General features: G+C 45.1%; 1 protein-coding gene and 1 non-coding gene across 2 annotated transcripts; one reads left to right on the top strand and one right to left on the bottom strand.

Moving 5' to 3' along the window:
- Positions 1-4,090: 4,090 nt before the first annotated feature.
- On the top strand, positions 4,091-5,689 carry TBCC (tubulin folding cofactor C). Its single transcript, XM_003403910.4, has one exon. The coding sequence runs from the start codon at positions 4,135-4,137 to the stop codon at positions 5,170-5,172; it is 1,038 nt and encodes a 345-aa protein (XP_003403958.2). The 5' UTR covers positions 4,091-4,134; the 3' UTR covers positions 5,173-5,689.
- Positions 5,690-8,849: 3,160 nt separating this feature from the next.
- Positions 8,850-8,956, bottom strand: LOC111750441 (U6 spliceosomal RNA). Its single transcript, XR_002785571.1, has one exon. It is a non-coding gene; the product is annotated as a U6 spliceosomal RNA (small nuclear RNA).
- Positions 8,957-15,052: the final 6,096 nt, after the last annotated feature.

Raw genomic sequence — 15,052 nt, 5'->3', positions numbered from 1 at the left:
GGAACATATAGAACTCTTTAATAAATGTTTTACATCCAGTAGACAGTCAGTGTTTGCTGAAAGATGAATAGGTGTTACTTCCTTTTGGTATCGAGTTTCTAGAAAACAGGGCCTAGATCTGTTTTATTAGCCTAGGTGTGGCTGGCACCTTCCACTTGCACAGGGCCCCTGATAAACTTCACAGAACAGCAAAGGACCAATTATTTCCCTGCTGTCTAACCACACTCAACAACTTTTATTTTGCTTAAATGTTTCAGTTAGCTATTTGTTTATTTCCTATGGTGTGTAACTATAAAACCAAAAAAAAAAAAAAAAACCCAGTGCTGTTGAGTCGATTCCGACTCATAGTGACCCTATAGGACAGAGTTGAACTGCCCCATAGAGTTTCCAAGGAGCACGTGGCGGATTTGAACTGCCGACCCTTTGGTTTGCAGCCGTAGCACTTAACCACTACGCCACCAGGGTTTCACATATAACTATACACACATGATATTCACTCTGACATTAAGAGGCCAAATAAAGATGACAAATATTCAGAATCTAACAAATACACTATGGGATACAACCAGTAAAATCCTGTGGGAAACTCAAAAAAAGAAAAAAACCCTTGTCGTCCAGTCAATTCCTACTCACAGCAACCCTACAGGACTGAGTAGAACTGGCCCTTAGGCTTTCCAAGGCTGTAATCTTTACGGGAGCTGACTGCCACATCTTTCTCCCGTGGTGTGTCTGGGTAAGCAGTCAAGTGCTTAATCTCTGCACCACCAGGGCTCCTTGTGGAAACTCTACTGAACAAATAATCCAGTTTCTTCAACAAGACAATTTAAAGAGAGAGAGAGGGAGAGAAGGAACCCATACATTAAAAGTGATTTAAGGTATAGATTAACCAGACACATTGTATGGAGCATGTTTGGATCCTTATTCAAATAAAATAACTGTTAAAAAAATAAGAAAGAAAATTACAGGATAACCGGAGTAATGTGAATATAGACTGGGAATCTGATGATATGAAGGATACATACATACACACATATACACGTATATTTTTAAATTAGTGTGGTAATGGTATTGTGGTTATATGTTAAAAGGGGATCCTTTATCCTTTAGAGATATGTACAGAAATAGATTTTTAAATAACATAATGTCTGGGATTTGCTTTAAGATATGCAGGGTGGGGTAAGGAAGTGGCTGGGTTTTAGAACAAACAAGGTTGTGAGTCAGTAACTGTCGAAGCTGGGTGACGACTATACATGCATCCTCATAACTTCTATTTTATGTATGTTTGAAATTCTCAAAAAGTTAAAAAAAATCTAACAAATAGAACCATAAAGCATCTAAATTACTGTTAAATAATTTTTTGAAAGTCCCTAACACCTTGGAGGGTGCCCTGGTGGCGCAGTGGTTAAAAGCTCAGCTGTTAATCAAAGGGTCGCTATGAGTTGGAATAGACTTAACAGCAATGGGTTTGGTTTTTAACACCTTAGAATTCTTTCATTTTTCAAGATGTCTAAAAGAGCAGTACTTTGATTCACAGGCCCTTTAAAGTATCTTTGAAAGTAGGATTAAGAACACACAACAGCTTGCCTTTTGCCACATTCCTGCTGTAATGCATCAACCTCTCTCCTTCCATCAGAACGGGCACTTACCTCTGATGAGCTGGGGTCCATTTCAAGGACGAACTCTGAACTGACAGCCCTCAAATGTCAGAAAGGATGCAAACACAGTAGAGCAATGCCAGAAGTATCACAGCCTTTCCAGTGCTTTGGAACCCAGAAACGTAGCTTTATATTCAGGTCTTGACCACCTAACTTAGCCAGCAGCAGTGCTGGGGCTATAAAGAGCTGTGAAGCCAATGCTTCAATGATGACCACATCATTGACCTCTGTCCATTCCCATTCAGGCCTGCATCAGTTTTCCAAACTGCCCGGAACAGACCAGGTCAACTGGATGACCTGTCAATTTTTGACCTTCACAACTTCACTTCTTTCTTTCAGAAGTTTGCATTAGCCAACTTAAAATATTCAGAAATTTCCAAAGTCTGCTGGACTCTACCGCCCAAACCTGTTGTTGAACAGAAGTGAAGTTCTTGGAAATGTTTAATTCCCCTTCTGATACAGCCAACACTTAAAGCCATTCATAGAGTCACTATGGGTAATACAGAAATGTCACTGGACTCCAGCTGAAACCTCCAGGTCCAATCGACAGATCTTCTTTGGCTACAAATTTTCTCAATTTGAGCAGGACAGGTTCAACTGCTGAAAAACTTAAGGGAAGCAGTGAGACTTCTTTTCCCAGCAAAGTCTTCTCTAAGCCCTCTTTGGTCACATCAATACTTCATAAAATAGCTATTACACTGTCTTGCACAAGACAACCAGCTCTATTTCATTCACCAGCCTCGCACCCATAAAAAACAAAACAAAACCCCATACCTTTGTGAAATAAGCCTGTTTTGAAAAAACAAAGTCTCACCCGTGATAACAAGGCTAATGAAAACGACGAATATATATAAGGACAGCATTTTTCCAGCATCCCTGTCTCCATTGGGTGCGCCTACACACACATAAATACACAAGATTTCCCCCTCCTCCCGCGCGTAATATGCCACAAGGGTGACCACTTCTGACTCTCAGAGGAGAAATACTCTGTTCAACCCGGGTGTTGTCGTTTTGTGTTTTGTTTGTTTGTTTCAAAGGGAAAGCAAGGAGAGTGGGGCGTGAAAACCTGTGGTCAGTCTTAACCCAGATTTAATTCAACAGCTCCCATTTCCTTCAGTCCTTCTCTGCATCCAATTGCAGGTATATCGGTGAAATTTCAAGTGGCAGTTTCTTGGGCAGTTTAAATACACCAATTAAAAACAATGGAGGCTGGAGAATGGGGGCGGAGATAAAAGTGAAAGCGAAGGTTGGAAGAGCGGGCCCCGCTGCAGAGCTCCGCAGAGCTGAACGGAGCACACGCGGCGACCGCGCCCGGGCAGCCAGCTGCGTCCGGGGTCCTCGCCCTGCCGCTGCTCTGGGCTTTTGCCAGGGGCTGCGCCGTCTGGGCGGCCCACTCACACCTCCCGTTCGTCCCGACTTTAGGCTGGGCTCATTCACTTCCGGTGACAAATCCCTCCCACCACCTCTAGAAATAATGTTCGCAGTTCTCCCCTTCGCCTTCCTAAACTCCGACCGCCCTGCACAAAGCCACCGGGCCGAGGAGGGGGTCTCCCTTCAGCTCGGCCAGCGGCGCCCAGCTGCGAAGGGAGTGGCCGGGAAGGGTGGGAGAGGGCGTGGGAGGAAGAGGAAGGGGGTGTGGAATCGCACCCTTCCCCGCCCCCACCCCCTGACTGCAGCAATTGGCCAAAAAAATAGTAATCCGTTTCTAGACTCCCCCAGAGCCCCCGAACCCGGTTGCAGTGAGGAACCCAGTCTCTCCCATCGCGGTGCCCCTCGCCTTCTCCCGCCCCAGAATCGGTCTGTGGGGATCCAGGAGCCCCCAGGCCGCAACGGATGGGGGGGGCGCGTAGAATGAGGGTTATGGGGCGGCAGGAGTGGGTTGGGGGAAGGGGTGATGGAAGGAAAAAGAAAAAAACCAGCGGCATGCAAGCAGCTCCCTAGCCAGCTGTTCCAGCTGCCGCTTCCTCCGGCGCGGGCCGGGCGGTGCAACATTACCCCCCCTCCATCTTTCTCACCACTACCTGTCCCACCACCCATCACACACACACATTCCGCCCCCCCGCCCCAGTATCGGATCTCCGGCCTGTAAGGGGGTAGCAGGGAGGAGCTGGGGGGAGGGGGAGGCCTGCGAGTTTCTAACCTTGTTCTTATAAACAAACCCACATGTGCAGCTGCCGCTGCTGCAACTCACCCCACAATCCCGGATATAAGTCCTGCCCCTTTAAGAGAAAAAAAAGCTTCCCCCGCCTGCCTACCACCCCACCCATCCACAAGGACCTTTGTCTCCCCACCCCCACTTGTCAGCCTGCCCCGCCCCCGTCCCCGCCCCCTCCGACGCGAAGGAACCAATGAGCGAAGAAAATAAGGCCAGGGGCCTGACGTCAGCATGGCCAACCAATCACAGGACGGCTTGGTGGGAGGCCTCACGGAGGGCGCGCCCAGAGGAAGGAAGGCAAGAGAAAGGAACCCTGAAGTCAAGATGGAGAGTGCTAGTTGCTCAGCTGCCGCTGTGGGGAACGGGGACATGCGATCCCAGCGGGACCTGAGCCTGGTGCCTGAGCGGCTTCAGAGACGTGAACAAGAGCGGCAACTGGAGGTGGAAAGGCGGAAGCAAAGGCAACAGAGCCAGAAGGTGGAGGAGGAGAAGAGCGACTTTTTCGCCGCTGCCTTCTCCCGGGAGCGAGCGGCGGTGGAAAAGCTTTTGGAGGGCGGGGAGTCCGCCGAGCGGCTGGAGGAGGCGGCCGCCCGACTCCAGGGGCTGCAGAAACTTCTCAACGACTCGGTTTTGTTCCTGGCCGCCTACGAGCTGCGGCAGGGACAGGAGGCGCTGGCGCGGCTGCAGGCGGCCCTAGCAGAGCGGCGCCGGGAGCTGCAGCCCAAGAAGCGTTTCGCTTTCAAGAGCCGGAGGAGGGATCCCGCACCCGCCACCCAAGTGGACGCGGCTCCTGGTGCTCCGATGGCAGAAGGCATTCTGGCCTCTGCATCCTCCATGAAGGGGGAGCGAGGCTTCGGCTCTGTCTGGGTCTGTGGCTTCTCCAATCTGGAGTCTCAAGTCTTGGAGAAGATAGCGGAAGAGCTGCACCAGCGCGACGTGCTTTTGACCGAGCTGAGCAACTGCACGATCAGGTTGTACGGCAATCCCAATACCCTGCGGTTGACCAGGGCCCGAAACTGCACCGTCCTCTCCGGGCCGGTGTCCACCTCTGTGTTTTTGGAGGACTGCAGTGACTGCGTACTGGTCGTGGCCTGCCAACAGCTCCGCATCCACACTACGAAAGACACCCGCATCTTCCTGCAGGTGACTAGCAGGGCCATTATAGAGGACTGCAGCGGGATCCAGTTCGCCCCTTACACCTGGAGCTACCCGGGGATCGACAAGGACTTCGAGGGCTCTGGCTTAGATCGGAGCAAAAATAACTGGAACGACGTTGACGATTTCAACTGGCTGGCCCGGGATGTGGCCTCCCCAAACTGGAGTATTCTTCCTGAAGAGCAGCGAATGATCCAGTGGGACTAAGCAGTTGTCACTCTGTTCATCACTTCTACCACATATTCCGTGTGGGACTGACTCCAGCTAATGAACCCCAAAGTTTACTTTTTATCCCATTTTGCATGTTTTCGGGATATTAAGGCTAGAAATTGTGGTAGGCTCTACTTGTGATTTCCGTTAAATTCATGAAAGGCGTAGTATTTTAAAACAATTTTGTTATTTTGGTACTGACTAGAAGGTTTTATTTGATTATGATAGGTTGAAGAAGTAAGGGGAGAAGGGTGTGGGAGTGTGTTGGTTTTTGTTTTTTATTTTGCTTCAAATGAAGGTTTACAGAGCAAATTCGTTTCTCATTAAACAATACACATACTGTTTTGTGACATTAGTTGCCAACCCCATGACATATCAGCGCTCTTTCCTTCTCAACCTGGGGTTCCCTGGGTGTGTTGATTTCTAATGACTTGTAATATTTAAAGCCTAGTACAGTGCATGATAAGGCAGGCCTTCAATTAATATTTAATAAAGGAATTCAGTAGGGCTCTCACACCAGTTGCCGCCAAGTTGATTCCATTGACCCTATGGGACAGAGAACTGCCCCACAGGGTTTCTACGGCTATGATCTTTACAGAAGCAGACTGCCAAGTCTTTCTCCTGTGGAGCAGCTCGTGGATTCAAACCTCCGACCTTTTGGTTAGCAGCCAAGCGCTTAACCACTGCACCACCAGGGCTCCTTAGTAGGGACATACCAAAAAACCAAACCATTGCCATCAAGTCAATTCCGAAGGGTAGAACTGCCCCATAGAATTTCCAAGGAGCAGCTGGTGGATTTGAACTGCTGACCTTTTGGTTAGCAGCTATAACTCTTAACCACTGCACCACCAGGGCTCTAATAGGACTATAGTAGCCAATTCATGTGGAAGTATAGTATCAAACCTGTGCAGAGTACTGAGAGTTTTTTTTTTTTTAACTGAAAGCTTGACTTACATTGGTATTTCTCAAGAGAGTGCTCTAAAGACTCCTCTTTTTTTTTCAGCTACATGTTAGCCTGGCCTTCTGGAATCCAGCTATTTATTCATTGACTTGTTTGGGCCCAAAGCTTTGGCGTGGATCCAGAGAGACTTATGTTTCTTGCCAACTATAAGGCCTAAGTAATTATAGCTACCAATTTTTTGTGCACTTTAAATGTCATAAACACTGTTCTAAGCACCTCCCTAATGATGAGGTAGATTCTGTTAGCACCATTTTTCAAATGAAGAATCAGGTAAGTAACTTAGTTGCCCAAGATTACACACACACAGCTCAAGTGGTGGACTAGGATTTGAAAAGCCGGTATCCTGGCTCTAGAACTCACTTAACTACCAAAACATACTGGTTTTTAATAGTGTTAGTTGAGTTGGAAAGAACACTTCCAAGGTTACTATTACCCCTGCTGTTGAGTCGATTCCGACTCATAGCAACCCTACAGGACAAAGTGGAACTGCCCCATAGGGTTTCCAAGGCTGTAATCTTTGCAGAGGGAGCCCTGTTGGTGCAGTCGTTAAAGGACTAGGCTTCTAATCAAAAGGTCGTCAGTTCAAATCCACCAGCCCCTCCTCAGGAGAGAGATGTTAATCTGCTTCAGTAAAAGTTACAGCCTTTGAAACCCTATGGGGCAGTTCTACTCTGTCCTCTAGGGTGACTATAAGTTAGAATTGACAGCAGTGTCTGAAGCAGACTGCCACATTGTTCTCCCTCAGAATGGCTGGTGGGTTCAAACTGCTGACCTTTCAGTTAGCAGCCAACTGGTTAAACACTGTGCCACCAGGGTTCCTCCCAAGGTCACTAACCAAACCAAACCCATTGCTGTCCAGTCAATTCTGACTCATAGCGACCCTATAGGACAGAGTCAAACTGCCCCATAGGGTTTCCAAGGAGCACGTGATGGATTCAAACTGCCAACAGCAGCTGAACTCTTAACCACTATGCCACCACGGTTTCCCAAGTTACTAGGGGGGGCAAGTTACTTTTCTTAAATTCTTAGGCATAGTTATACTAGCTGTCATCTTAAAGGGAGTTGAGGCAAACATCCATCTAAGTTAATTTTTACACTCATTTTGCCAGAACTCTCTATTTTACTGTTACAAATTTGGCTTTCTGCTATCTACAGTATTGTCTGGTATTTGTAAACAAAGTCTTAAGATATTTTCAAGGAGCTTTTTTGGGTCTAGTGGCCTTATAACTCCAGAATGGTTTTTATTTAATAATTACCTCAAGCGTTAAGGTATCTGAAGGACCTTAAATATTTATATATTTAACACTTGTATAAACAATCCAAGAAAGAATTTAAGGTGGCTTCTGGGATTTGTGAAATGTAACAAAACAAAAACAAATGACTAGGAGGAACATACTGGAGGCTCAAAGGACACCAGTAAAGACTATATCCTGCCATGCTCTGTTCTGTAGCCGGAGGTGAATCCAAACAGGTTTTTTTCTAAACTATTAGCTGACTTGAAAAAGGACCCAAATTAGCTTCACAATGTGTAACATCCACAAAGAAAAAAAAGTCCACACACACACAAAATTCAATTGCTTAAGATAAATAATTTTGATAATAAAAGGAGACCATATCTAACAAAATCCTTAACCATATCTTCACATTAGGAACTATGACCAGTATCCAAAGGCTATGCTCCTGAAGATTGTTCACAAGGTCTATGGGTAGGACAAATGATTTGTGCTCGTCTAGTAACCAAAAGTTTGGCACCGCGTAAGAAACGGTCCTGGCTATCTGCCCTTGTAAAGGTTACAGCCCAAGACACCCTAAGAAGCAATTCTAGTCTAACACATGGACTCTCCTAAATCACAAATTAACGAAACAATATCAACAGCAAAATAAGGACTGTTAGCATAACTCCAAGTAGACTTCACTAATGGAGTTGCAATTCATATTTGTGGACCGATATATATATATTTTTATTGTGCTGTAGGTGAAAGTTTACAGCTCAAGTCAATTTCTCATACAAAAACTTACATTGTTATGTGACATTAGTTGCTATCCCTTAAATGTGACAGCGCACTCTCCGTTTCCATCTCGGGTTTCCTGTGTCCAGTTCCTGTCCCTTCCTGCCTTCTCACCCTGCCTCTTGACAGAACCCACCCATTTGGTCTCCTGTGTCTGATTAAACTAAGAACTACACTCCTCACAAGTAGTATTTTTTGTTTTATAGTCCAGCCTAACCTTTGAAGAGTTAGCTTCGGGAATAGTTTTAATTCTGGGTTAACAGAGTGTCTGGGGGCCATAGTTTCAGGGGCTCCTCCAGTCTCTGTCCGACAATTAAGTCTGGTCTTTTTATGTGAATTTGAATTCTGCTCTGCACTTTTTTCCTGCAGTGTCCGGGATTCTCTGTTGTGTTCACTGTCAGGGCGGTCATTGGTGGTAGCCAGGCACCATCTAGTTCTTCTGGTCTCGGGCTGATGGAGTCTCTGGTTTATGTGGCCCTCTTGTCTTGGGCTAGTATTTTCTTTGTGTTTTTGGTGTTCTTCATTCTCCTTTGCTCCAGGTGGGTTGGGACCAATTTATGCGCCTTTGATGGCTGCTCACCAAAGTGGGATGCAGAACATTTTCTTAATAAACTTTGTTATGCCAATTTACGTAGATGTCCCCCCAAACTATGATCCTGGGGCCCCAGCCCCAGCTACTCTGTCCCTCAAAGTGTTTGAATGTGAAAAGTATGGAACGCTCCACGAACTCGCATGTCATCCGTGTGCAGGGGCCATGCTCATCTTCTCTGTATCGTTGCAATTTTAGTATATGTGCTGCCGAAGCGAGCGTTGGACTGATAATTTCTACAGAAAAGTTATTAACCAATTGCATTTAAAAAAATAAAACCCCTTTGACCTTTTGCAAACCCGCAGTTGGTAATAGATAGTAGAAATCACAAAATCCTAGTGGTTTGAACCATAATTAATGTGAGTTTTTAATCTCAGCTGAGCTTTCATTGCTGCTCAGCAAGCCTGCTGTGCCTTCCTGAATGGCTCACTCCACATTCCTTATGCCAACTATATCAGACCTTTTTCTTCTTTTCTAAAGTTCATAATCTTACCACCTTAACTCTACTGACCTCACCTGACTAATAAGTTATAGGCCATCCAACTGGCACCCCCTTGTTGCTGTTGTGTGCTGTCGAGTGGATTCCGACTTACAGTGACCCTACAGGACGGAGTAGAACTGCCCTGTAGGGTTTCCAAGGCGTAATCCTTAGGGCAGTGGATTGCCAGGTCTTTTCTCAAGAAGAGCCACTGGTGGGTTCAAACTATAGTAGCTGAGCTCTTAACCATTGTGCCACCAAGGATCCTTAACCAAAAAAAAAAAAAAAACCCTGTTGCCATGGAGTCAATCCTAACTCATAGTGACTCTACAGGACATAGTGGAACTGCCCCCATAGGGTTTTCAAGGAGTGGCTGGTGGTTTTGAACTGCCGACCTTCAGGTTAGCAGCGATAGCTCTTAACCACTGCACCACCAGGGATCCTTACCACCTCCTTAACATCCCTCAATACTTGAAAATATTTACATCTTCCCTGGGTCCTTTTCTTTCTTCCTTTCTAAAAACCCTGTTGCCATCGAGTCAATTCTGACTCACGGTGACCCTTTAGGACAGAGTAGAACTGCCCCACAGGGTATCCAATACTGTAGTCTTTACGGAAGCAGATTGCCACATCTCTCTGCCACAGAGCAGCTGGTGGGCTTGAACCCCCGACCTTTCTGTTAGTAGCTGAGCACTTAACCACTGCGCCACCAGGGCTCCTCTTTCCATTCTGGAAGTGTATTTTCCTCTCCTCACAGCTACCTCTTCACTTGTGCACATCCCCTCCTACCTTTTGTGAGTCTTGCCTTTTTGTTAGCCATTTTCTTCCTCTTTCGAAACAGCCAGATCTGAGAATAGGTTTCCTTGCACTCTGCATATCACTTAATGATGTTCCAGCTCTTTCCCTACACTGTCAGCCGTCTTAAAGGAGCAGCTGTGTCCACCCACACTTATTCCACCTTTGTAAAAAAATAATAATGATAAAGGAAGAAAAAGATGTCTTTTACCTCTCTTTTCTCTGCTGAAATTGCTTTCAGATGTTATCGTGGCCTAATCACCGAATCTATTAGCCCTTCCCTTCCCCTCGCCCTTCATGCTTTCACTCCAGGCACAGTTCACTACCTTCTCTCTTGACCTTTATAGCTTTGCTCTACCCTGGTTCTGTTATTGATAGCTTCTTTCTCTTCTGTGGGGTTCTGGTGTCTTATAGGCCCTAACAGGAGCCTTGATGGTGAAGTGGTTAAGCTCTGGGCCCTGAAAGCCATTGGTTGGAACCCACCAGCTGCTCCATAGGAGAAAGATGTGGCAGTCTGCTCCTGTAAAGATTACAGCCTTAGAAACTCTATGGGGGCTGTTCTACTCTGTGCTAGAGGGTTGCTATGAGTCGGAATCAACTCAACAGCAATGGGACGGGTTTACATGCCCTAAATATGGGTGGTGCCTAAAGTTTCGCAATTAGCCTCTTTTGTGTACGTGCTCTCCAAGCCTCAAGTTTTACGTATGTGCATAATCCTGCATCTGTATCCCCTGCCTCTCAAATTTCATATATTCTTAAATGTTTCCATTTTCACATCTTTTGTTCCCAAGTTCTGTATTTCTCTTAATGACATCACTATTCTCCAGCCACTCAATTCCTACCAGGGTCAAGCAGGTAAAGCAAATAAGTAAGGCTGCTGGGCGTAAGTCAACAGGAAGGTAGGGGACCAGGTGACTCAGCAGACAAGTTCAAACATTTTTAGAACGTTGTACAGACCAAGCCAAACTTACCTGCAGTGTGCACCTGGTCCCTGAGCCAGCCAATTTGTAATGTCAGACTTCCAAATCATGTCAGTTCCGGTCTCCCCTATTCATCCCATCTTCTCCAATCTTTCTGCTGTTTCATTAGTTACTTTTTCTGCTGTTTCATTAGTTAGGTGCTTATTATATTTCCCCCTAACTACCACAACTGATTTTTTTTTTTCAGTGTCCACCTGATTTAATTAGCTCACTCTTCATCAGCATCTCTCTCCCCGCCACTGACCAGTCCTTTTCATGCCTGATGAGTTGTCTTCGGGGATGGTTCCTGTCCTGTGCCATCAGAAGTTCTGGGGAGCATTGTCTCTGGGATTCCTCTAGTCGCAGTCATACCATTAGGTATGGTCTTTTTATGAGAATTTGGGGTCTGTATCCCATTGGTCTCCTGCTCCCTCAGGAGTTGTCTGTTGTGCTCCCTGACAGGGCAGACATCGATTGTGGCCGGGCACCAACTAGTTCTTCTGGTCTCAGGATAATGTGGGTCTCTGGTTTATGTGGCCCTTTCTGTCTCTTGGGTTCTTAGTTGTCGTGTGAACTTGGTGTTCTTCCTTTGCCTTTGCTCCAGGTGGGTTGAGACCAATTGATGTATCTTAGATGGCTGCTTGTTGGCATTTAGGACCCCAGGCGCCACAATTCAAAGTGGGATGCAGAATGTTTTTATAATAGAATTATTTTGCCCATTGACTTAGAAGTCCCCTCAAACCAAGTACCCCAGACCCCAGCCCCTGCTCCGCTGACCTTTGAAGCTTTCATTTTATCCCGGAAACCTCTTTGCTTTTAGTCCAGTCCCATTAGGCTGGCCTTCCTTGTATTGAGTGTTGTCCTTCCCTTCACCCAAAGCAGTTCTTATCTACTGATTGATCAATAAAAAGCCCTCTCCCTCCCTCCCTCCTTTGTAACCACAAAAGTATGTGTTCTTCTCCGTTTTTTCTATTTCTCAAGATCTTATAATAGTGGTCTTATACAATATTTGTCCTTTTGCCTCTGACTCATTTCACTCAGCATAATGCCTTCCAGATTCCTCCATGTTATGAAATGTTTCAGAGATTCGTCACTGTTCTTTATCGATGCGTAGTATTCCATTGTGTGAATACACCACAATTTATTTACCCATTCATCCGTTGACGGACATCTTGGTTGCTTCCAGCTTTTTGCTATTGTAAACAGTGCTGCAATAAACATGGGTGTGCATATATCTGTTTGTGTGAAGGCTCTTGTATCTCTAGGGTATATTCCGAGGAGTGGGATTTCTGGGTTGTATGGTAGTTCTATTTCTAACTGTTTAAGATAACGCCAGATGGATTTCCAAAGTGGTTGTACCATTTTACAATTCCACCAGCAGTGTATGAGAGTTCCAATCTCTCCGCAGCCTCTCCAACATTTATTATTTTGTGTTTTTTGGATTAATGCCAGTCTAGTTGGTGTGAGATGGAATCTCATCGTAGTTTTAATTTGCATTTCTCTAATGGCTAATGATCGGGAGCATTTTCTCATGTATCTGTTGGCTGCCTGAATATCTTCTTTAGTGAAATGTGTGTTCATATCCTTTGCCCACTTCTTGATTGGGTTGTTTGTCTTTTTGTGGTTGAGTTTTGACAGAATCATGTAGATTTTAGAGATCAGGCGCTGGTCTGAGATGTCATAGCTGAATATTCTTTCCCAGTCTGTAGGTGGTCTTTTTACTCTTTTGGTGAAGTCTTTAGATGAGCATAGGTGTTTGATTTTTAGGAGCTCTCAGTTATCTGGTTTCTCTTCATCATTTTTGGTAATGTTTTGTATTCTGTTTATGCCCTGTATTAGGGCTCCTAGGGTTGTCCCTATTTTTTCTTCCATGATCTTTATCGTTTTAGTCTTTATGTTTAGGTCTTTGACCCACTTGGAGTTAGTTTTTGTGCATGGTGTGAGGTATGGGTCCTGTTTCATTCTTTTGCAAATGGATATCCAGTTAGGCCAGCACCATTTGTTAAAAAGACTGTCATTTCCCCAATTGACTGACACTGGTACTTTGTCAAATATCAGCTGCTCATACATGGATGGATTTATATCTGGGTTCTGAATTCTGTTCCATTGGTCTATGTGCCTGTTGTTGTACCAGTACCAGGCTGTTTTGACTACTGTAGCTGTATAATAGGTTCTGAAATCAGGTACAACTGATTTTTTTAAACATAGGTAATTCGTGTAAAAGTGCCAAAGGATTATGGTAAAAAGTAAATCTCCCTCCCTCTTTTGTCCCCAGCCATTCAGTTCTCTTTGGAGGCAGCCACACTTTGCCTCTTTATTTTGTATCCTTCCAGAATAGTCTATTCATTACAGACTTACGTGCAATATAGCCTTTTATTCTCCCATCCAAATAGAAAACCCAAAACAAAACCCGTTGCTGTTGAGTGGATTCCAACTCATAGTGACCCTATAAGACAGAGTGGAACTGCCCCATAGAGTTTCCAAGGAGCAGCTGGCGGATTTCAATTGCCAACCTCTTGGTTAGAAGTGGAGCTCTTAACTACCGCACCACCAGGGCTCCACCATCCAAATAGAAGCGTACTATAAACATACTCTTCTGCACCTTGCCTTTATTATTAACATCATAATTGGGGACCTTTCCATATAAGTACACACAGAATCATCTCATTCCTTTTAACCACTGCATCGTATTTTGTTACATGGACTATGCTATACTTATTTAACTAGTCTGTAATTAATGGACGGACACCCTGGTGGTCTAGTGGTTAAGTGCTGCAGCTCCTAACCAAAAGGTCAGCAGTTTGAATCTACCAGGCACTATTTGGAAACTCTATGGGACAGTTCTACTCTGTCCTATAGGGTCACTACGAGTCAGAATGGATGTGACAGAAATGTTTTTTTTTTTTTTTAATTAATGGACATCTAGGTTATTTCCAATCTTTAGCCATTAGAAGAATGCTACAATGACTATCCTTACACATAAATTAGTTAGCATGTGTGCAATTATATCTGTAAGCAATTCCCAGGAGTGGAATTGCTGGATCAATAGGCATGAACGTTTACAATATTGATAGATATTATCCAGTTGCCCACCAAAGACGCTTATGAATTTACACACTCACCAACAATATCTGAGAATGCTATTTCTCTACATCCTTGTCAACTTGGTGTGCTGTCAAATTTCTGGCTCTCTCTCTCTTTTTTGTCCTATAATCTGATAGTTACAGAATGCTGTCTTCCAGTAATAGCAATTGTAATCATTTTCTAACCGGTCTCTCCATCTCCAAATTCTAGACCATTCTGCATGTGGCTCCCAAGTTTGTTTTCGTAAAGTGTTTTACTCCCAGTCTAAAACCTTCTGAGATTCCCATTGCCTTATGGACTCCCCTGGCCTGGAAGACAACCCCTGCTACCATCTGTTCTCAGCCTACTGTTCTTACATGATCTTTTACTGTTTCATCACACACGCTTCATGCTCCAGCTAGTCTGAACGAATAGCCATTAATCAAACACACCATCAGTCAGGGACCTGGCAGGAAACAGAAGGCACACTCAAAATGGATAATTTAAGGAGTGCTTTTAATAAAGGGGCTATTTACAAAGCTGTGGGCAGAACTTGGGAAAAGCAATAAGAGATGGTGTGATACCCATTACCACCCATGGGCCTGAAGGAATAAAACTGTTGCCTAAACTCAGGGAGAGAAAGCATCCCAATAGAGTCTGTGGCCTTCAGCAGAGAGGCACAGCCTATCCATTGTGACCTGGCAGGGGAGAGCCACAGGAATTAAAGCCCCCCAACACCTTTCTAATCTCCCATTGGATGAACCCAATTAGAAACTGCAGGGCAAGGAAGTCTGGTGGCGTAGTCCATATGGGGTTAATTCCCAGGACACAGAGCAGGGTGGAGAAAGCTGACAAACAGATTTGCAGGAGCAAGTGGAAGACAGTCGGCTTGTGTTACATTTCCTGGCCTTTTCTCAAACAGATTGAGATGATGAGGTTCTAAGGAAAGAGAGTTACTATGAAGTGATTTAAAATGGGAGGAGGGGTAGAGGTGTGGAAGCCAGAAGAAGCTCAATGTCATGA

This window comes from Loxodonta africana, chromosome 1 (genome assembly GCF_030014295.1).
Source record: "Loxodonta africana isolate mLoxAfr1 chromosome 1, mLoxAfr1.hap2, whole genome shotgun sequence".
Taxonomy (NCBI): Eukaryota; Metazoa; Chordata; class Mammalia; order Proboscidea; family Elephantidae; genus Loxodonta; species Loxodonta africana.
Note: the sequence above shows the minus strand (reverse complement) of the source record. Positions and strands in the feature narration are given on the sequence as shown.